General features: G+C 41.6%; 1 protein-coding gene across 2 annotated transcripts in view; it reads left to right on the top strand.

The window, feature by feature from the left end:
- The window catches only part of CACNB2 (calcium voltage-gated channel auxiliary subunit beta 2), a 173,423-nt gene extending 158,199 nt beyond the window's left edge, over positions 1 to 15,224 (top strand). For both annotated transcript variants that reach the window (XM_026649479.2, XM_026649477.2), the window contains exons 12-13: positions 8,308 to 8,493; positions 13,461 to 15,224. In XM_026649479.2, coding sequence (XP_026505264.1) covers positions 8,308 to 8,493; positions 13,461 to 13,952 — 678 coding nt within the window. In that variant the 3' untranslated portion in view covers positions 13,953 to 15,224. The remainder of the gene's footprint in view (positions 1 to 8,307; positions 8,494 to 13,460) is intronic.
- Positions 15,225 to 21,721: the final 6,497 nt, after the last annotated feature.

Consider the following 21,721-nt stretch of genomic DNA (forward strand, 5'->3'; position numbering starts at 1 on the left):
CAGAAGAGAACAGCATGATTCCAGATAGTCTCAACAGGAATAGTTCTCAAATGCATGAATGAATGGAACCTGAAGGATCAGTTGACTCAGAGCATCTTTACCATTTGGGGTCAACTAGATGTGGACCTGTTTGCTACAAGGTTCACCTGGAAGAATTGCATCTTCTACTTGAGAGCAGGAAGAGACAGTCAGTCCATCTCTGATGCTTTCCATCTGCAATGGTGAAGGGCCCTTCTGGATGCTTTTCCCCCTTTCCATTGATTCAGAAACTGGTGAGGAAGAGTAGTCAGGACAGGGCAAGGATAATTCTAATTGCCCCAGCTTGGTCATGTCAGCAATGGCTTACAGACCTGCTTCATCTGTCCAACAGGGTCTTCAGACGTCTTTCTCTGTGTCAGCAGCAGGGCAGAATTCTTCTTCCAGATCCACAGTCCCTTCACCTGACAACTAAGATGATCGGACTTAGAGTCTGTCTACTCTTGAACATTCACCCTCCCTGTTGGTATGGAACGTAATGCATAATTCTAGAAGCTGTCTACCAGATAGTGTTGCCATTTGAAATGGTCCAGATTTGTGGTGAGGAAAATCTGATACCCCGTCTCAGCTTCCATATCTTGTATTTTAGAATATTTCATGTACTTAAAGACTAAGGGGCTATGTAACTCATCTTTCTTCTTCCAGTAGTGTCCCTATGGGTACTTCACTGTAGGTGCACTTGCATTCCTGCGCTGCTGATCAGCAAACTTTGGTAGCAGTGTCTGTTCAGCCTGTACACGCGCTGCCCCTCCTCATGCTCTGCCACGAGGCTAACCAATGCTGTGTGTGTGAACTCACCTCAGTTCCTTCTCAACCACGCCTGGCTAGAAATGGAACTATTAGCAGTCTGTTCATCGGATCATTATATCTGTCTTAGCACTTCAATAGTTAGTTAATCCCTTTCTTAGTTGTAGAGCTTTCTTTATTTGCTCTTTCTTTTGGAAAAACTTTTTTTTTTTAGTTTTCCCCCTTTGCCTGGGGTTTGCCCCAGCACAGGGTATGCCCAGTTCACTGAGCTTTAAGAGATGCCTCTATTATAAGGAGGCTATCCCTGTAGTGAATAAACATTCTGGCTGCATCCGTTGCCTCGGGGAAAGCTACATTTCCCAAAACTCTGGTCTCTGCCAACAGCTCAAGTCCAGATCTCAAAAGGACCGAGACCTTTAGACTAAAACTCCTCCTCATTGAGGCAGCTCTTCAGCCGTCCCCAGAACCGCACTAGGAGTCACCAAGATGGCACGAATCTTCCGCACAGCCTTTGACATCTAAGGACTGTGGGTCGTAGAGAAAAGCTGCAGACCCTTCACATAAAACTTCAAAAAAGAGAGCTGTGTGTCCCCAGAGTGAACCTTAAGATAGTCAAAAAAGATCACCGGCACGTTCTGTATTGTCAGTATTCCAGATATTCTAAACATGGTACCTATAGCACACAAGAGTCTGAAGCAGTAGGTACCATTGATGCACCTAAAGATCTGATGGGCATAGGCACTGAAGCAATGGTACCGAGAGATAAAGGCAAGGACAGAGACCAACACTGCTGCTAAGAAGATGCTGCTAGTACAAGCATTACCATCGGCACCATCAATAGTGAGCCATCCAGCCTCAGAGCTCGGTATGACCCAGATCACCAATCCCTTTGGTGCCATCGACCCACCGGCAACCACCATCAGCACCGAGTAGGTTGGCACCACAAGAATTTAGGCACTCTAAAGACCTCATGGTATCTGACACACAAGAGTCTCCCTTGCTTAGTACCAGAGCTCTGGTACCAAGTTTACTTTGGACATGGGAATCTCCACCAGTTCCGAGTCATGCACCTCCATTCTCAAATGGTGAATCAGATAACGAACAGGAGGAGGTCAACTCCCATCACTCCTCCCATATTCTGTATAATGCCTGCTACCAACCTGGGCCCCCTCAGTCAGACCCTCCATCTGCTCCTCAACCACCGTGGTATGGCCAACCATGGGCACCACCACCTGGACCCCTTCCACTGCCCCACTGGCTCTACTGGGATCTCTGGGTGACGAACAGACTCCATGCTTCCTGAACATCTAGTGTTTGAGGCGCTCTCCCTCAGCCATGGTGTCCAGACCCTCTGAACCTCCAGAGGAGATCCTGGAGGAACAGGAGGGTGGATTTGAGGAGGAAGTCACACCACAGACCAACATCTCTTCCTCCTCTCCAGATGAGGCAGTGATGCCTCCTCCGCCATCCCTAGCTGATGACTTTAGGCTATTTCAAGATCTAGCTAAAAAGGTAGCAGACACATTGCAGATACCTCTTGAGGAGATAAACGACACCCATCATAAACTCCTGGACATCTTGCAGTCCTCCTCTTCCTCCAGAATAGCCCTCCCTATCAACGAGGCCCTTCTAGACCCAGTCAAGTTTATATGGCAAATCCTGGCATCAATCACGCCTGCCTGCAAATGGGCCAATAAGAAATATTATGTCCCAGCTAAGGATATGAAATTTATGTTTTCCCATCCCCCCACCAATTCCATTGTTGTGGATGCAATAAACTGCCGAGGTTGCCAATACCAGGTGAAATCCACTCCCTGTGATAGAGATTGGAAGCTCCTCAACCTATTTGGGATAAAGGCCTATTCATCTGCCACACTGCAATTCAGAATTGCAAACTATCAAGCTCTGATAGCAAAATATTACTACATCAGTTATGCCAGCTTAATGCATTTATTGATCAGTTCCTGGAGTCACACCATGAACAGTTTCGGGCCATTATTAGTGAAAGACAACTGGTGACCAAGACAGCACTCCAATCAGCACTCGATGCAGCCGACACAACAGCCCGGTCCATCTCTACAGCAGTGGTTATGTGGCGAGTGTCCTGGATGCACCTATCTGGCTTCCCTAAGGAAGTACGGACTACAGTAGAAGACCTTACCTTTAAAGGCATCAAATTGTTTGCCAAGAAGACTGACGCATCCCTCCATATGCTTAAAGATTCCAGGCCCACTCTTTGGTCATTAGGGGTTTATACACCTGGACAAAAACAAAATTTAGTCTGCAACCTCAGCATAAATCCTACACACCACATTTTCCAACTCAACGCTATTATGAGCCTCAAAGGAAAAAATCCAGATTTTCCAAGCATAAACCATCAGGCCCCTAGTCTTCCACTTCACAATCATCCACTTCAAAACATCAGTTTTGACATCTTGGTTGGGGCACTGACAGACCACTCCCTTCAACACCAACTGCAGCTGACCAACCATTAACCCTTCCCCATCCCTCTTCAGAGACTCTCTTCCAGAGAGCTTATTACGACAAGAAATAGATCACCTCCTCTGTCTAGGAGCCATAGAGCCTGTATCTTAGCAGCTATGAGGTAAAGGTTTCTACTCGCATTATTTCCTGATACCCAAGAAGAAAGGAGGTTGGAGACCCATACCAGACTTCAGAACACTGAACAAACGCGTCAAAGCTCAAGAATTCAAGATGGTCACACTAGCAGCGATTATTCCATCTTTGGAACAAGGAGATTGATTCTTGGCCCTCGACCTACAGGATGTCTATTTCAACATATCGATCCTACCTTCCCACAGATAATTCCTCAGATTTACCTTGGGCCAGGACCATTACCAATACAGAGTACTCCCCTTTGTCCTCTCATCGGCTCAGAGAGTATTCTCCAAGGTCCTCTCAATAGTGACAGCTCACCTAGGCTCCCAGGGGATTATGATCTACTCCTACCTGGACGATTGTCTCCTGAGAGCCCGCACCTCCAACAAGGCCCTCTGGGTCACCCAAACTTTGGTAGACTTGTTCACGGAGCTGGGCCTACAGATCGATGTCCAAAGAATTACGTTCACCCCTGTACAGCAACTAGTGTTCATAGGAGCTGATCTCGACTTGTTACAGGGGAAGGTGCTCCTGCCACAGCACAGGTTCCACACACATTGGGCACACTCATAGAAGCAGTACAAACCAGTCATCAAATATCAGCCAGACACTGCCTCCAACTTCTGGGGCATATAGCTGCAGGCATGTCTGTGATATCTCATGCCAGACTTCATATGAGGTGCCTTCAGATGTGGTTCAGCGCAGTCTACAGGCTGAAAAATTCAGACTAGACAAACCTCAGTGCGCTCATACCCAACCACAAAGCGATTGCTCAAGGTATAGTAAAACTTTTTCCCCAACCCAGACATTCCACCCCAGCATGGGACCTAAACTTAGTCCTAAAGAGCCTGACTAGGCCGCCCTTTGAACCCATGGCTGCTTGTTTGCTATGAAGACAGACTTGCTGGTGGTGATCATCTTGGCGAGAAGGATAGGGGAAATAGCAGCACTAATGGCAAACACCCGTTATACAATATGTTTTTGGGACAAGGTTATTCTCAGACCGCACCTGAAATTCATCCCTAAGGTGACTTTGTCTTTTCACATAAACCAACTGATTCACCTTCCTTTTACCCCAAGTCTCACTGTGATAATGGGGAAGCTATACTGCACACGCTAGATGTTAGGAGAGCCCTAGTCTTTTACCTGGATAGTACAAAGGCCTTTAGGAAATCTCCTAAGCTTTTCTTCTCTGTTGGATTATCTAACATGTCTCCCCCTTTGAGGGAATCCTGTTCCTCCTTGGGAACGTAATTTGGTCTTATCTACACACATGAAGCCATCTTTTGAACCCTTGGCTGAGAGTTCTTTGTATTTATTTGTTAAGATGGCATTCATTATTGCCATAATGCCAGCCAGAAGGGTGAGTGAATTAAATAAATGCCTTGATGGCTAAACTACCATTGATGCCTTTTCACAAAAGTGAGGTGATTCTTAGACCTGTCCCCAGGTTTTTGCCAAAAATAGTTTCTGAATTTCACATCAATCAAACAATTAATTTGCCAGTATTTTTTCCAAGGCTGCATACGAATAAAGGGGAATCTTTTTACACTCTTTGGATGCTCTTGCATATTTTTTAAATAGAATTAAAAGTTTATGAAAAACATCTACATTATTCATCTCTTCTACTAAAAATCATAAGGGTCATGCTGTGTCTTCCCAGACTATTTCTAGATGGAATAAACAATGTATTGTTGAATAGTACATGTTACAGACATTCTGGTGCCTACAATGGTACAATCTCATTTCACTAGAGCTTTGGCAGCATCTTTTGCTTGCATTAAGCAAGTCACTGTTGCTGAGACTTGTAGGGCTATAACCTGGAATTCAGTGCACACTTTTACTAAATATTATGCTCTTGATTTGGCTTCAAGGGCTGATGCACGATTTGGTAGAGTGGTGCTTCCATCTCTATTCAGTTAGGATTCTGTTCCCTCCTCCAGGTTATTTGCAGCACAGCTTATTAAACTATCCATAAGTGGAACTATGCAGAGCCACTCAAAGAAGAAATGAAGGTTTGTTACTTGTAACCAGAGTTCTTCAAGATAGTGCTGCATATTTACACTTCCTGCCCTCCTTCCCTTCTTTCTCAGAGTCTTTTAATTCCTTTCTCTGGGTTGGCGGTGGAAGGAACTGAGGTTGGAGAGGGCTCTGTGCCTCCCCCCCCGCCACTTGCCCTCCATATGTTGGGAGACGCTGAGGGGAGAAGTAGAAAGGGGCATGCAAGCCCCTAAGCAGACACTGCTGGGAGAAGATTCTACCATCACAAGGCGGAACAATATCCATAAGTGTGAGTATCCAGAGCCAACTCAAAGAACTTCAATTACAAAAAAGTCACCTTCATTTTTTTTCACCTTTTTAAATATATATATATATATAGCTATAGCTAATTTTCAAAATGAAAAATCAAAATGAAACATTTTGAAATGGCCTAAATGAACTGTTTCAACTTTTTAATTTATTTTTTTCACAATTTTGTTTTGGCTTGAACTATTTATTTACCAAATTCAAGCAGAATTTGTGACTAGTTAGTGACCTAAGAAATGTATTTTTCAGCAAATACACTGCCCCCCCCCAAAAAAATCACCCAGATTTACTCTCACGAACGTTGTGAGGATTATTATTATGACTATACTTTATAGTTGGGTTTACTCTGTACCCCAAATCCCTAGCGTGCCTGTAGCGCCAGTAGTGCACCCGGTGTACTGTGTCCCAGAGGCAAGCAATGTAGCTGCTTCAGCAGCTAAGCCTTATATGCGCTACCCGGTGAATCCCATGAAACACTCAGACACATGGCTAAGAGAGGGGTTTTTACTAGAGCTGGCAGGAAAGTGGAAAGGTTGCAAATACCCTAGGTAGAGAAGTTTTAAACAGCTGCAGTTCAGAGTGAGCAATAGCACTTCCTGTTTGGGTCTCTGGGGCAGTCCATTTGAGAGTTAGGGCTCTTCAGGCTTAGTGCCTGGAGTGCCCTTTCCAGTCCAGCCTCTATTCAAGCAAGTAAGCATTTGCAGGCTTGCAGGCAAGCTCAATTAGTGTCTCTCATTGGGGCTCCTTTGTGCTGGCTCCCAGCCCAGCTGCTGTTGCTCCCCTGTAAGTCCCACACAGACCCGTGCCCAGCTGTGATGTTGGCAATCACAGCTTGTTCCACATGTGTGTCTGTCCACAGTTCCTGGGGCTTCTCTTCAGCTCCCTGTTGCCATGTGGCTCCCACTCCCAAAGCAGCCTCGCCACTTCCTGATTCAGGATCTTTTCCCTTACCTGGCCTCCGGAAGGAGAAGTGCAATGGGGAGGGGACTGAAGGGAACTGTAGTCCTTGCTTAGTCAAGAGGACGGGGATGTACAATTGGGAAGAGCTGATGGAAGCTCTAGTACCCTGCTTTGCAGATCCATCACTATACCATAATATCATGAGTTTGCTAGGCACTGTACAGGCACATACAAAGACAAGGGCTCTGCCTCAAAGAGCTTAGAGTCTATATCGGACCAGTCCAACTGCAACTGAAGCCGATAGAAGTCATTCATTAGGCTTTAAGTGGGAATGGGATATAGTGGTAAATTAAGAGTGAGTTAATTAATACCTGTGCAGCTTTTTAAAGATGAAAATCGCCACATAAGTGCTAAGTATTATTAGTTTTGTCTATTGTTATTATCAGTTTTGTCTAGCTTTGTTTGAAGTATCACTAGGTATAGGGATTCCACAATTTTCTTTGGTAGCTTGTTCCACCATCTCTTTATTCCAACAATTAAAAAGTTCTTCTACTGTTTAACTTCTGTTCCCATATATGAGTTTTAAAATATATTTACAATACCAATTCTGCCTTCCCAGATTACATACATCTTTCCAAGTTTCAGAGTAGCAGCCGTGTTAGTCTGTATCTGCAAAAAGAACAGGAGTACTTGTGGCACCTTAGAGACTAACAAATTTATTAGAGCATAAGCTTTCATGGGCTACAGCCCACTTCTTCGGATGCATATAGAATGGAACATATATTGAGGAGCTATATATACACACATAGAGAGAGCATGAACAGGTGGGAGTTGTCTTACCAACTCTGAGAGGCCAATTAAGTAAGAGAAAAAAAACTTTTGAAGTGATAATCAAGATAGCCCAGTACAGACAGTTTGATAAGAAGTGTGAGAATACTTACAAGGGGAGATAGATTCAATGTTTGTAATGGCTCAGCCATTCCCAGTCCTTATTCAATCCTAAATTGATTGTATCTAGTTTGCATATCAATTCCAGCTCAGCAGTCTCTCGTTGGAGTCTGTTTTTGAAGCTTTTCTGTTGTAAAATAGCTACCTGCAGGTCTGTCATTGAATGACCAGGCAGGTTAAAGTGTTCTCCCACTGGTTTTTGAGTATTATGATTCCTGATGTCAGATTTGTGTCCATTAATTCTTTTGCGTAGAGACTGTCCGGTTTGGCCAATGTACATGGCAGAGGGGCATTGCTGGGGTTTTTTCTCTTACTTAATTAGCCTCTCAGAGTTGGTAAGACAACTCCCACCTGTTCATGCTCTCTGTATGTGTGTATATATATCTCCTCAATATATGTTCCATTCTATATGCACCCGAAGAAGTGGGCTGTAGCCCACGAAAGCTTATGCTCTAATAAATTTGTTAGTCTCTATGGTGCCACAAGTACTCCTATCTTTCCAAGTGTCGATCATTCTGGCTTGCCATGGAAAGTATAATCTTACTGTTATGTACAGATTACTTTTAAATCAATTGTTGTTGTTTTTTTAAAGTTCAATCACAAAATATTCAGGACATGAATATTATGAATCTGATTTATTTGTGGTGCAATAGTAAAAGCATTTTCTAATATGGTCTATCATCAGCACCTTCTGTGGTTCTATATTGGCTCCGACGGTGGCTGTGCTCACTAAAATGTCTCCCTTCACAGGAAATGTTTGATGTAATTCTGGATGAGAACCAGCTTGAAGATGCCTGTGAGCACCTGGCTGACTATCTGGAAGCCTACTGGAAGGCCACCCATCCTCCTTGCAGCAATCCTCCCAACCAGCTCCTCACTCGCACACTTGCTACAGCCACTCTTCCTATCAGCCCAGGTCCAAACATAAATTTACAGGTATAGTTTCCTCTCTCTCTCTTTTCTCTCACCCCCATTCATTTCTGCAAAGGGAGGGAGACTTGCCAGGGCACACAGTGTGAATTCTGGTCACAGAAGTTGCTAAATGTGCTTCACTGGGAGCCGTAAGTTGATAGAGCAGAAGAGCTCTGCACTTTTATAATGTAAATACTTGAAGACAGACACTTTTCTTGTGATCTTCATTGTATTCACACTAGCATTTGTTTCCTTACTTGCTGACTTGCAAGACATCTTTGGATTCCAAAGAGTGAAAGGGCCTGGCTGGAAATGTATGGTGATGGGAAGTGGAATTTCCTCATGCCCAGAACAACCACTGCTGCAGTAACATATTTACCAGCCACCAATATTTTTATAACTTGTCATATGTGATTCAGTCATAGTTATATAACAGGATTAACAGTAATGTCATGCATGTTACTGCCTCTGGTAACTTTCGAAGTGACTAATATCCCAGAGCCCTGCCTGAGTGACTGGGCTGTGTATGAGAGAGTTCCACAGGGACAAGCTGGGGAGGAATCCATCCATCTACCTCCACAGGCAATGGAGTGGTAATAGAGTCACTTCATAGCCACTACACTACTGCAGTCATGAGGATGAAGTGGCCCCTCCATGGCTCCCTTATCCACTGGCCCTCAGATCACACGCTTCCCTCATTGTACCTTCCTTATATGCTAGCATATTATGCAAGTGGGAATTTGAGATGCAGTGTTGCTAGCCAATGGGGCGTTGGATGGGGAATCGGGATGTAACCCACACACCTTCTGGGTGTGGTGTTCTGTCCCCTCTAGTAGCACTGAGACCACTTAGGAGAGAAGGATTAATGAGTCTTCTCTATAGCCTTAGCTAATAGCTATATGGCTTTTAGGTCATGCAGTAGCGGCTCATGCATTTAACTCCAAAGATCCCAGGTTCAATCCCACCCGCCAACAACCAGGCTCTGTTGGTGTTATAAGGAGACACGGGTTCTGTTCCCAGCTCTGTCACTGACCCGCTGTGTGACCTTAAAAAGTCACTTCATCTCTGTTTCCGCTCCCACCCTTTGTCTGCCTTGCCTAATTCGGAACTCTTTCTGCCTATTGTACCAAGCACAATAGGGCTCTGATTTTGGTTGGGGACTTCAGATGCTTCTGCTGTATGAATGATAAGTGGCATCCTGATGTCCTGTATCTTTGGAACCACATTGGATCTGCTGAGGTCATGGAAAGGATTAGGGTCACATTTGCCTCAACTAAAATAGCCAATTGTTCCATCCCAATTTCAGACTAAGATTTACTTATGATCAGCTTCTTCATTTTCGAGTCCATCCCTACGACTGACATTTCCCTGGGTCTGGCTACACAGCTGATGTTAAAGTGCTGCCGCGCAGCACTTTAATGTGGCTGTGTAGTCACGGCTCCAGCGCTGGGGGAGAGCTCTCCCAGCGCTGTAATAAAACCACCTCCACGAGAGGAATAGCTCCCAGCACCGGGAGTGCGGCTCCCAGCGCTGTTGCACTGTCTACACTGCCATTTTACAGCGCTGAAACTTGCAGCGCTCACGGGGATGGTTTTTCACACCCCTGAGCGAAGAAAGTTTCAGCACTGTAAAGTGCCTGTGTAGACAAGGCCTTAGAAAGAATGGTCCCTGCATTTAAAATTTCAACTGCTGAAGTGTTTTGTTTTTTGTGGATCTTGCAAATATTTTCCCTGCAGTGAAGGCTTTATTTTAATAGAGATTTCCCTGTGGAATTGCAGACTTGGCAGGCTCTTCCCTGCAGGGAAAATCACTTTAGTGCAGTCTGTAGGATATGTCTCTCTTCACAGAGCATCCTGGGAAAAGAGAGTGTATGCCCCAGCTAGCTCCTGCCTTTGTTTGTCGCCAGGGCTGAAAAAACTGCTATGAATTAACTGTGTGCTGGAAGAGCAGTGTAGGTACTGAAGTTAGCCAGCAGGGTTGTGTAGTGTGCTAGATACAATTTTATAGATATAGTATTGCTCAAGCCTTTTTATGCCCTTGAATAGATATTTATATGTTCTACCAACCTATGTTAGTGTATATTGATTTTTAACCACACTGTTCAAGGACCATAATGGGTTATTAAGGTCACCTTTCTGAACACTGTAAAACTATCTTTTACGCTTTCACGGTTTTGACAGTTTATTAAGGGGAGGGATAGCTCAGTGGTTTGAGCATTGGCCTGCTAAACCCAGGGTTATAAGTTCAATCCTTGAGGGGGCCACTTAGGGATCTGGAGCAAAATCAGTACTTGGTCCTGCTAGTGAAGGCAGGGGGCTGGACTCGATTACCTTTCAGGGTCCCTTCCAGCTCTATGGTATAGGTATATATCTCCATATTAATCCTGAGCAAAGGTGGTCCGGTTTAAAATCTAGAACCTTAATCATATGAAGATATATTTTAAACAGAGGTGGGCCAAATCTGGAACCTCAAATCTGAGCCTCTTCAAAGTTTAGGAATGGAGTGAACTTGCACTGAACCCACTGTTAGGATACAAAACTAGGAGGGCCTGTCTTCCCTTTCTTGTTTTGAAGCAGTAAAATCTCACAAGAACTGAAAGATTTCAGCCTGAAATCTCTGAAAAAAGCTGATTTCATAATATTTCCATCTTTTTGGACCGAACTCTTCTTAGAACAGTTCATAAAACTTCAGCACTCCTGAAACCAAACCCAAATCCTCGTCCTAATTTGACTTTGATCCACAACCCCAAAATTTAACCTAAATGTTAATCTGGATCCAAGTGCTGCCTCCTCAGTCCATCTGTAATATTAGGGGCCAGTTCTCGCCATGGAGGTGCCCAGGGCTTCTATTCGATTTTTTTTTTTTTGCACTAACAATTTCTGAAGTTGGAGGAGGGGGAAAGTATAATTTGCTTAGCCCTTTGTTTCCGGTCAAAGCAGACCAACTAGATCTGAATTCATAAAACATTCTTTTCTTCAGAGCAGCTAGAAGTTTTGCACTTGCTCTTAAACCACAGCAAACTGCTCTCTTTGGATTTTACTGGTCAAAATTCTGTAACATTGAGTGTATTTGACATTTTGACCATTTGGGAATTAAAATATCCCATATAACTGTTCTTATTTTGTGTGCTTTAAAATCCATCCTTGTGACAAACTTAATTTTTTTTCATAAATTTAAAGCAGATCATTAATTTAGACTATTTTCTTTACATTTTAATTTATTCTAACAGAACATAATAAATATGTATGTTTTATTCAGAAACCAACTCTGGGCATTTCTTTCCACCCACTTTGCTGAATAGTACTAACTATTCAAGTTCATATTTAATACACTTCCCTCCCAAAATGCCAACATCAGCTAAATAATGACCAAAACAGAAACAAAAGACTTCCACAGTAGAGCCTAGAGTCTTGTGTTGACAGAGACATAATGTCAGAAACTCATGAATCTGAACAACACAAGTGATATAACTTCTAATGTAATTTGGCAACACAGATGCAATTATAGCTTTTTACTGTGCTCGGATAAACAGATGTACTACTCTGTTAAAGTCTACCTATATAATAATAATCCAGAATTGTTACACTGTGTGTCACCCTGAAGCCAAGAATGTTTGTTGAGTCAGTGTGAAGCAACTGGAAACAGTTACAAGCATGGTTGAGAGCTCTTTTTGTTCAGAATACCACCGGGTTCAGTCATCACTGAGGTTCATAGTCTGTTACCATCCAATTTTTAAATTCTCAGCAATTTGTACTTTACAAATTATACCTGTGCAGTGTATAGTAAGGCATGTATCTATGCCATGCCAAGAGTCCCAGACCATTGTGATGTCAAAGGTCACTCAATCACCAGCCTTATTCTACAGCTAATTTGCATACAACAGTTTCATTGCTTGTATGAGGAAGACTGCTGAGAAGGTAGGTGGATTACTTAGCCCAACTGCCACATCCCGGCAACAGCAAGGGCTTTGAACTACTAGTTTGATTTAACTTTGTACCAGCAGTGATAGCTTCGTGTTGAAGTTCCTGCCAAAGGTGGTCAGGACTATTCCTTTTGGCAGGACACTGTTTCTTTCTTAATTCTGAAATTAAATCTCAGCAATCATTTGGCTGTTGTTTTGGGACAAATGCAGGTAAATGTAACGGAACCCCAAAACTGAGCTAAATAATCACAATTGTTCATTTTGCAGTGATTTCAAACACTGTGCTGACGAAGACTAGGTTTGATTGTACTTGGTAATGCTTATTTCAATCTTTCGGTAGTAGCAATATGTTAGGAAATTGTTTGTGATAATATCATTATCCCTCCATTTTCCTTGGCAATAATCATTTAACTATAAGGTCAAAGTCCAAGTGTCTTATCACAGTGAGAGAAATTGAATTATTACCAAAAAACCAGAGGGGCAATGATATTATTGGTATTATAATACAAGTATGAGCAATACCAGGTCAAGCCATAGCTTAATTCTTAAAATAAAACCAGAGGCCAAAATCTTGGCCCTCCACTGCTATCTCCACCCCTTCAGCATTCACCCAGCTGTGTTTTAAAGACTGTCTCCAGTGATACCAGTCCTCAAAGAGGTTTCTGAATACCCTCTAATGATCCCTACCCTCTCTGAAGCTGACGTATCCTCTCTAGCTCTTCTGAATTCCCAGTTCTGCTCCTGCATCCTCCATGTTGATCTGGAGTGCGACTGCAGTTGTTGCTAACTGGAATGTTCAGAAAGTAAAGATGTTGCACAAGCCATGGACCTACCACCGAATAAACTGGCTGCTGCCCGCATCCTGCTAGGGAGGGAAGGGCTCACTTGTATTACAATACAATATTTTCAGTACAAGTTTAATTCTAACAATTTCTGGATTAGATTCACAGTGCATTGTCGTGTATGTAAATTACTGCTGTTATTGTTTTTAGCTTAATTTGTATTGAGGAAATGTCTTTAAATATGTGCCCATGATTGCAAACTTACTGTCTATTGTGACACTAACCAGGGCTCTCAAGGAGATCAGAGGAATGACCATTCAGCCCCAGAACGAACTGGCTCACAAGTTGAAGAGGAAGCACGGATTGAACCCACGAAGAAATTTCCACATCGTTCATCTTCCTCAGCACAACACCATAACCATCGCAGTGGTGTTAGCCGAGGCCTGTCTAGGCAAGAAACGTTTGACTCAGAAACCCAAGACAGCAGAGATTCAGCTTACATAGAACCAAAGGAAGAGTATTCACATGAGCATGGTGACCACAATGATTCTCACAGGGATCACAGTCATAGAGACGAGTCACATGGGAGCAGTGATCACAGACATAGGGAATCAAGGCATCGCTCAAAGGAAAGGGACCGAGAGCAGGACCACAATGAATGCAACAAACAACGCAGTCGTCATAAATCAAGGGACCAATATTGTGACAAGGATGGGGAAGTGATATCTAGAAAACGCAATGACACAGGAGACTGGAACAGGGATGTATACATTCGCTAGTAACTTTGGCCTCTGGCAGTTTTGTGTTTCTTTGAAGTCTTGTATAACAACGCCCCTTGAAAATATCTTTGGGTTCTTCATTGCAGAACATATGGTATCCTTCTGTATGCTGATTTGTATTGCTGTTGCTTGCATAGCAATAGCATGAAATAGAATATTCATATACTTATTTTTTTGATTAGTGCTATATAAATTGGCATAGTACAACTGCAGAGCTCCTCATGTTGTACTGTGCTTTTTTCAAGCTGTTTTTGGTAGCAGCCACTTGAACAATATCTGTTGCCATCAAGGTGGTGTTAGTGTTTTAAAACAAGGTACAGTTGATGTTTAATAACCTCCCGTGTATTCAGCAAGCCAGAATCAGCACATACAAAACTGTAACCCATCTGTTTTGATTTTTAATTTGTATGCACTTGATTTGCATATTGATTTAAGAGCCACTATCTGTTGCTTGTACCTCTGGTGGACTCCATTTGGGGACAGAATTCAGTCTTGCCTTACACACAGGGAATCATAAAGTCAAAATCTATTTTCTATGTACTGGTACTGTGTACTGTATATACAGTTTATAAATGTTATTTCTGCAGACACCTTCTTACTATATAAGTTTGACCACACTGTTTTAGAGTCCTAATGCCAAGTCAGCAGATTTGCTTTTGAATTACTGGCAACTGGAACTAGCCTCATTCAGGAAATTTGTAAGTGTGTTCAATCTAGACATTTTTTTCTTCTGTAGCTGAAAGCTTTACTACTGTAAATATGAATGAATGAATGCTTGAGATAAAAGGTTTGATTCCTATATTTTATGCTGTCCTTGCAAACTTATAATTTTGCATTTAACAATAACTAACCTAGCACTATAAATTGTTCTACACACTTCACACAAATTGTAATGGACACACTCTATTTTTTGTCTTATAGTCAGAATGGTGGAGCATACATCATAGGGTATGTGTGTGCAGATCTAGTGAAGGAAATAAGTGATTACTTAAAATTCCAACCAGTCAGTTTCTTTATTCTATCTGTTATTTTCAAAATCTGAATTGCAGTCAGGGAACATGAGGCAGTTTACTGCTACACGTAATTGGGAAAGCATAAATCTGCTGGCTGTTTGTTGAGACTCCAGGAGAGTAAAAACACAGGCAAATGTTACTGTAAGTGTTTCACTGGAAATGTAAAATCTTTGTGTTTTAGAGTATTTGTTTTAGTAAGAAAAGTTTACACAGCTTGTGGAGAGTTATTTTGTTGGAAAATAAATTTTTTTGTAGCTTCTCCACTTTTTTCTCCACTTGCCACTTACTCCGTAGTCCTACTTTGCAGCCAGGTCTGTGCTCGTCCTTCAGCTAAAAGCTTGTCTGCCAGTAAGAGCCCAGAAAAAGGACTGTTATAACCAAAGGTTCCATCTGTTCTGAACTCACTAGAGAAACGTGTTGAAATCAAATGGAATGGCAACTCGCTATGTTGTGCACCGAGTACCTGTTTTACTGGTAAGTGGGACACAATGTATTACTTTTTGGCTTCAGATCCCATGCCCCTGCCTAGATTAAATTCTGTTCTGTGTCACAGATAATGATTTTAGTAGTTTTAAGAATCCAACACTCCCCGTGCTTGTAAGTAGCACAGATTATATAAAGAATACAGAATTGGGGTCATACTCATTTATAACTCTGCATGTTTTTATAGTTTATATATTTTCTTGCAAAGAAGTGGATATTCGAATTGCCTGACCAAGTATTTTATATCATTATAGTGAAATGTGTAAGAAATACATGAGATTCATTTAAAAAGATTCCATTCCTTTATTCCAGGGTCTAAATAATTATGTTTCCACCCTTTGGGAAATATTTTTTCTCTAAAAAAGGCTTTGGAGTACTTTTTTTGTTTTGTTTTTTTTTTTTTTTATAAATAGAGGGTGAAATTTTCCTGTCAGGTATCTGATCATAACTCCCATTGCTGTCACTCATAGGCATCCAAGAACAGCGTTTGACTGAATGTGTGTGCTGTGGGAAGGGACGGTAAAGGTCTCTTTCTAGAAACAAAGTTCTAAGCCAGGGGTGGCCAACCTGAGCCTGAGAAGGAGACAGAATTTACCATTGTGCATTGCCAAAGACCCACAGTAATACGTCAGCAGCCCCCATCAGCTCCCACAGCCCCCATCAGCTCCCACCCACCACAGCCCCACCAATCAGTGCCTCTCCCTCCCTCCCTGATCAGTTGTTTTGTGGCGTACAGGAGGCTCTGGGGGTGGGGTGCGGGAGGAGCGAGGGCACTGCAGGCTCAGGGGTGGGGGTGGGAAGGGGTGGAGTGAGGGCAGGGCCTGTGGCAGAGCCAGGGGTTGAGCAGTGAGCACCCCCCCGGCATATTGGAAAGTTGGCGCCTATAGCTCCAGCCCTGGAGTCAGTGCCTATAGAAGGAGCTGCATATTAACTTCTGAAGAGCAGCATGTGGCTCCGGAGCCACAGGTTGGCCACCCTGTTCTAAGCATTTGTATACACTGTAACTACCTTTCTAGCAAAATGAAGATGGTTTGTAGACCTGTTACACTACTAAATGGATTTGTACAAATGGTTGCTGTATATGTACATGTTGGGGTCTCTTGGATCTGTATCAGTTCAGCCGTGGGAACCCATGTTGCAAGTATATTCGCTGTTTGAAATGTTTCAGATCATTTTTTAACTGAAAGAGATTGTTATATATCCTTGCTCTCTACACTCCTACTCTAGCTATTTTACCAGCTTGAAGTTACTGAGCTGTGAATGGTAATTCTCTAACCTACTCCAATTATTAGGTCAGTTAGTTCCTCCACAGAAACTACCTGTGGATTCCACCCTTGGCAGTCAAAACCTAGCCTTTTATTTTTACTTTCATTCCAGATAGGTTTTTTTCCTCAAAATATTTCTTAGGGAAAGTTATGCAGTATTTGAAATCTCTAAGCAGCTATAAATGGAAACTTTGCCAGTTTGTTCATCTCTTTATATGGATGTCCACTGTAAACAAAGAACATAAATGGAATCCTGGCATGGGATAAATGGAGTATTTATTGGTTTGCGGAACATACATTCTCTTTTCACAAAGGAAAGCATATGCCCTAAACCAGGTCAATGACAATATCCTGCTTTGTGTTGAACATCTATTGCCTATTGGGAATGTACCGGTACTTAAACTGCATTCCTTGAACTAGCAATTCCATTTTCTTATAATTCTACGCATGACATTTCTTCCCCAATTAAAGTGAGAAACTGGTTGTAGTACTGCTTTGTCAGTATACCTTTTGCAATATAAGTTGCTCTATATGGTCTGTTGTTGAAAAGCATTTGGCACATAGAAGTGTTGACCAGCATGTTTTAAAATACTTCAACTGGAGGACATATGAAAGGCTGTAGTGACGTACTTTTCCCTCAATGGTTAGCCGCTTGGAAAGTTTGGTAATATTTATTTATATTGTGATAGTGCCAGAGGTCCCAGTCTGCATCAGGTCCGTCGTGTATCGGCCCTGCACAAACCCACAGTAAGAAACAGCCGCTCTACCCTGCCAAACTAAAAAGATCAAGGGATGGTAGCATGATAAAACATGAAGCAACCTGCTCAGGAGAGGTGATACGTGTATCTTGCTAGTTCTATATTTTTTTTGCCCTCAGGACAATCAGCATAGGAAGGGTGAAGGGAGAGGGATACAATTGAATATATAAGGGGATATGCACATTTTATTATATACCTTTGTGTATGTCTTTTTAAAATTAATACACATCAATGCTAGCCAACAGCCCAGTTCAATCTAACCGCTATCAGTTGTTCAGTTTCTTGTAGACACCATGGAATAAGGTGCCCTTGAGGAGCGATTTGAAGGTGGAATGAGTAGTGGTCATACCGATCAGATCAGGGAGGGTATTCTGTGCATTCAGGACAGTGTGTAAGGAAAGAGCAAATACGTGTATGCAGGAAGCTAGCCTCAGGATGGGGTGGGGGTGCAGAATGACAGGAGGTAAAAAATCATTTTGCAGTCCATTAATCAACTGACTAATCATTATCCAGGAAAAGATTGTAAAGAAACAACACGCAAGTGACACACTTCATCCTGGGGTTTTAACATATTCATATACAGTACTGTCTCTGGAGTTTGGAAGTGGGGAAGACGTTTTGTTTTTAATGTTTATGTTCATTAAACTGTAGTATGTAACTACTCAGTTTCACTTCTTGATTTGGCCCTATTTAACCAAAGCAAACTGAGGCAGTGGTTTACACCATGAGATGTAGAAAAATTTGCAAAATGCTGTGGGAGAAGCTCATTTTTCCCCACACAACCAGAGTGTTTGGCTTTTTTTGTAGGTGGAGCATGAGGAGGTGAAATCCCCTTCCCCTCCCCTCAACCCAGGGTCAAAGTGCAGAGCAGTTGTAACCTCTTCCCTCACCCTCCAATGTAGCTACTCATTTACAAACCATGTGGTGTCAGAGTCTTCCCCAGCCATACTCATCAGAAGTGAATGTCACCCTGTTGAACAGCTGTGGGACAGTATGGATTTTGCTGCTAATCATTTCTAAGCTTTGTTGGTTTGTTAGTCACTGAAACTGGCTTTCAGAACATGCCACTCCTGCTCATTAGCCAAATTCAGTAGATAATCTGATTTCACTGTAATGCATTTTCTGTTAACATTTTTTTATTGCTTAATATTAATCATTTGTCATAATGTCTTTGCATCTTTCAGGAAGCAACATTCTTTAGTTTTCCCTTTTCTGTAAGTTTTCAAATATCTTTTTACCATTCCTGATTGTGGTCTGAGCCCCCAGTAATTCAGATTGTCTGGATTATTTCCCAGATACCCATTGCCATATTCCTCTGAATCTTTTACAATCTTCACTTTACTCTGCTCCGTTCCTTCCCCTCAGGAGAAAAGCACCTGGTAAGCAGCTCTACCAAGGTAGGCAAGGAATGGAGAAGTTGCTTTTTACAATGTGAAGTAACATTCTTCTATTATATATTCTGCCTGTATATCTCACATCTTTCACAAAATGTTTCATTCCCTCACAATTAGGTGGATGTAATATGCATATGCCATTTTCTTAATACTAATATTGCTTTGATTTTCACAGTCAAATTCCCAGAATGTCTCTTCTAAGTTACCTTCCAATTTTTATATAAGAACTGGATTGCATAGGCACATAAGGTCACCATTTCTTTCTATAACACAGCATTCTAATCGTGTGTTCCTAGGCAGCAAACAAATCTTTAAAAAGCCAATGGGTTACACAAGGTGTAATATCTGATCAAAATTTTGTTCCTTTAAATAATACATATTTTGTTAATCTGATCACCCCTGGATATATTTATATATATGTGTGTGTGTGTATAATCTTTCAACAAATTATAATAATCTGAAACCAAATTTGGTGCTAAATTATGTAATGAAGGTTAGAAAAATTGTCATTCTTTAACAGTTGTTCTAGAAGTCTCAATAAATAATCTAGAACAGTGGTGGGCAACCTGCGGCCCATCAGGGTAAACCATGGCCACTGGGAGCTGCGGGCGGTCAATGTAAACAAATAGTCTTGTGGCCCACCAGCAGATTACCTTGACGGGCTACAGGTTGCCCACCACTGACATAGAATGTTTAATGTTAACAACAAAACAAAGTACTTAAAAATAAAGAACAGAAATAATGTGCTGAAATAAGCAGAGTACTTAATGTTATTAATGAGAAAAGATGCTAATCATTATGACAAATTGTCTTTATAAATCAGATTAAGTACTAAAAATTAACAAATTACACCAGCCTTTATGATACTTTAGGTACTTACCTTTACATTGATGAAGATAAATATCTAGAGTTGGTACTGTTGTAAGGTTCCCTCCCGCCCCGCTTATCTCTAAGCATTTCTACAAACAGGTAAAACTGCTTTTGAGACTTTGTTGTTTTTGAAGGGACATGGTCAGGTAGTTTAGACACATGATCTAGGTTTTGTAGCAAGAATCCTTTTTCATTCAATGTTTAACATCTTCATTTGGGATTTTAACATTCTGCACTAGGTAGTGCATAAGCACTAGAAAGTGAAACCTACTATAACGAGGCCAACCTGTCACCATACAGAGAGTGACTGATTAAAAGGGAGAACGTTATATAAATTTTTATTCTCCCATTCTCTGTCTAGTAATACTGGAAAGGAAAAACAAGTATCCAATATAATTTTGAGCCTAAATGTCCCCTTAATGTCTTTTGCAACAAAGCAGAAACAGTTACGGTAGTATAACTTCAAAGCTCAGCACTCATTTTTCATGACAAAAATACTCAACCAGCATCATGCAACTGTTTACTTTTTTTTTGTCAGCCCCAAAAAATTAAATGAAGTTAATTTTTTTAATTTAATTACTAAACAACACTATTTTGTTATTTGTTTGATTAGTCAGGATGTTTTAAAGTGCTTGATAATGCTTACAAAAAATTCAAAGTTGCTTTTAATACAATTTCAGTATAGCAAACTTAAGAAAAAAAAAGTACAGGTTGAGTCAACTGATCACACTCATCCATCCCACATCCCCACACAGTAGAAAAGTCAGGGTAATCAAATCCCTTTTGGTAGATTATTTTTCTCTTGCATAATGACAGGTTTCAGAGTAGCAGCCGTGTTAGTCTGTATCCGCAAAAAGGAGTACTTGTGGCACCTTAGAGACTAACAAGAGACTATGCATCCGAAGAAGTGGGTTGTAGCCCAAGAAAGCTTATGCTCTAATAAATTTGTTAGTCTCTAAGATGTCACAAGTACTCCTGTTATTTTTCTCTTATAATACAAAGAGACACTATAAAGGAATAATGCTGTGTCAGAGCAGCTGGGAGAGGCAGTCCAGGTGGATAACTGCTGGGGGATCAGAAGCTTGATGTTTACACTACACTTCTGTAGTTCAAAGCAGAAGGGAAAATGGTCTACAATTTTCACTAATCCCTTTGGGTCAGAAACAACTTGTAGATGGATATGAGGGGTAAAGAAATTTGGCCCTTGGCATTACATGGTGGGGTGGCAGTGGAAACAACTGAAGCTGGGGTTGTTTATAATTTAGTTACAAAAAAAGGTTTGTTTCTTCCTGAGAACTCCTCAGATATAGGTCAGTTGAGATCAGCTTCGGCACAGTCTGATCTCTGCTTTAGAACAGAGGTTTGTGATTTAAAAAAAAAAAATCCATGTAGGAAAGATCACAACAGGCCTGACAATTCAACACTGTTGACTTTTTCAAATTTGCTCTTGCACAACTCCTGCTATTAGTTGTTGCTTTCAATTTGCACTAAGACGTTCCCTACTCTTCTCAATGTACATGTGTGTTAGAATACAGCCCATAGGGTCATAATTGACCTTTACAGGATTTAATTCCAGGCGTTCCCCTCAAAAGATGATGGTGTCTTTTACTAGCATTGACATACAGTGCAACTGCGAGCTAATAAATGCTATTACTAAGTAGTCAGTGTGACCATGTCTAGGGTAGGAAAACAGGTTATATTTTTAAAATGTGTTTGCTAGCTAACACATTTTAAGTAACAGGACTTCACAGAGGACTTTGCACATAGTGTACTTAGGGCTAATCAAAGCATTGGTTCGGCTAGTTATGGTTAATCCTAGGGGTAGCCATTTAAGTAGAGAAGAGCTTTCAAACTGATTCCTTCCCCCTGTGAGGAATGGCTATCGCTTACAGATGACGTATGAGATGATAAACATGAACTATAAACAACCTTAGCTAAAAGCAGAAGCTAAATTTAAGAACAAACCACAGTGACATTTGAGTAACA

This window comes from Terrapene carolina, unplaced genomic scaffold, assembly GCF_002925995.2.
Source record: "Terrapene carolina triunguis isolate 2854851 unplaced genomic scaffold, T_m_triunguis-2.0 Scaffold84, whole genome shotgun sequence".
NCBI classification, from domain to species: domain Eukaryota; kingdom Metazoa; phylum Chordata; order Testudines; family Emydidae; genus Terrapene; species Terrapene triunguis.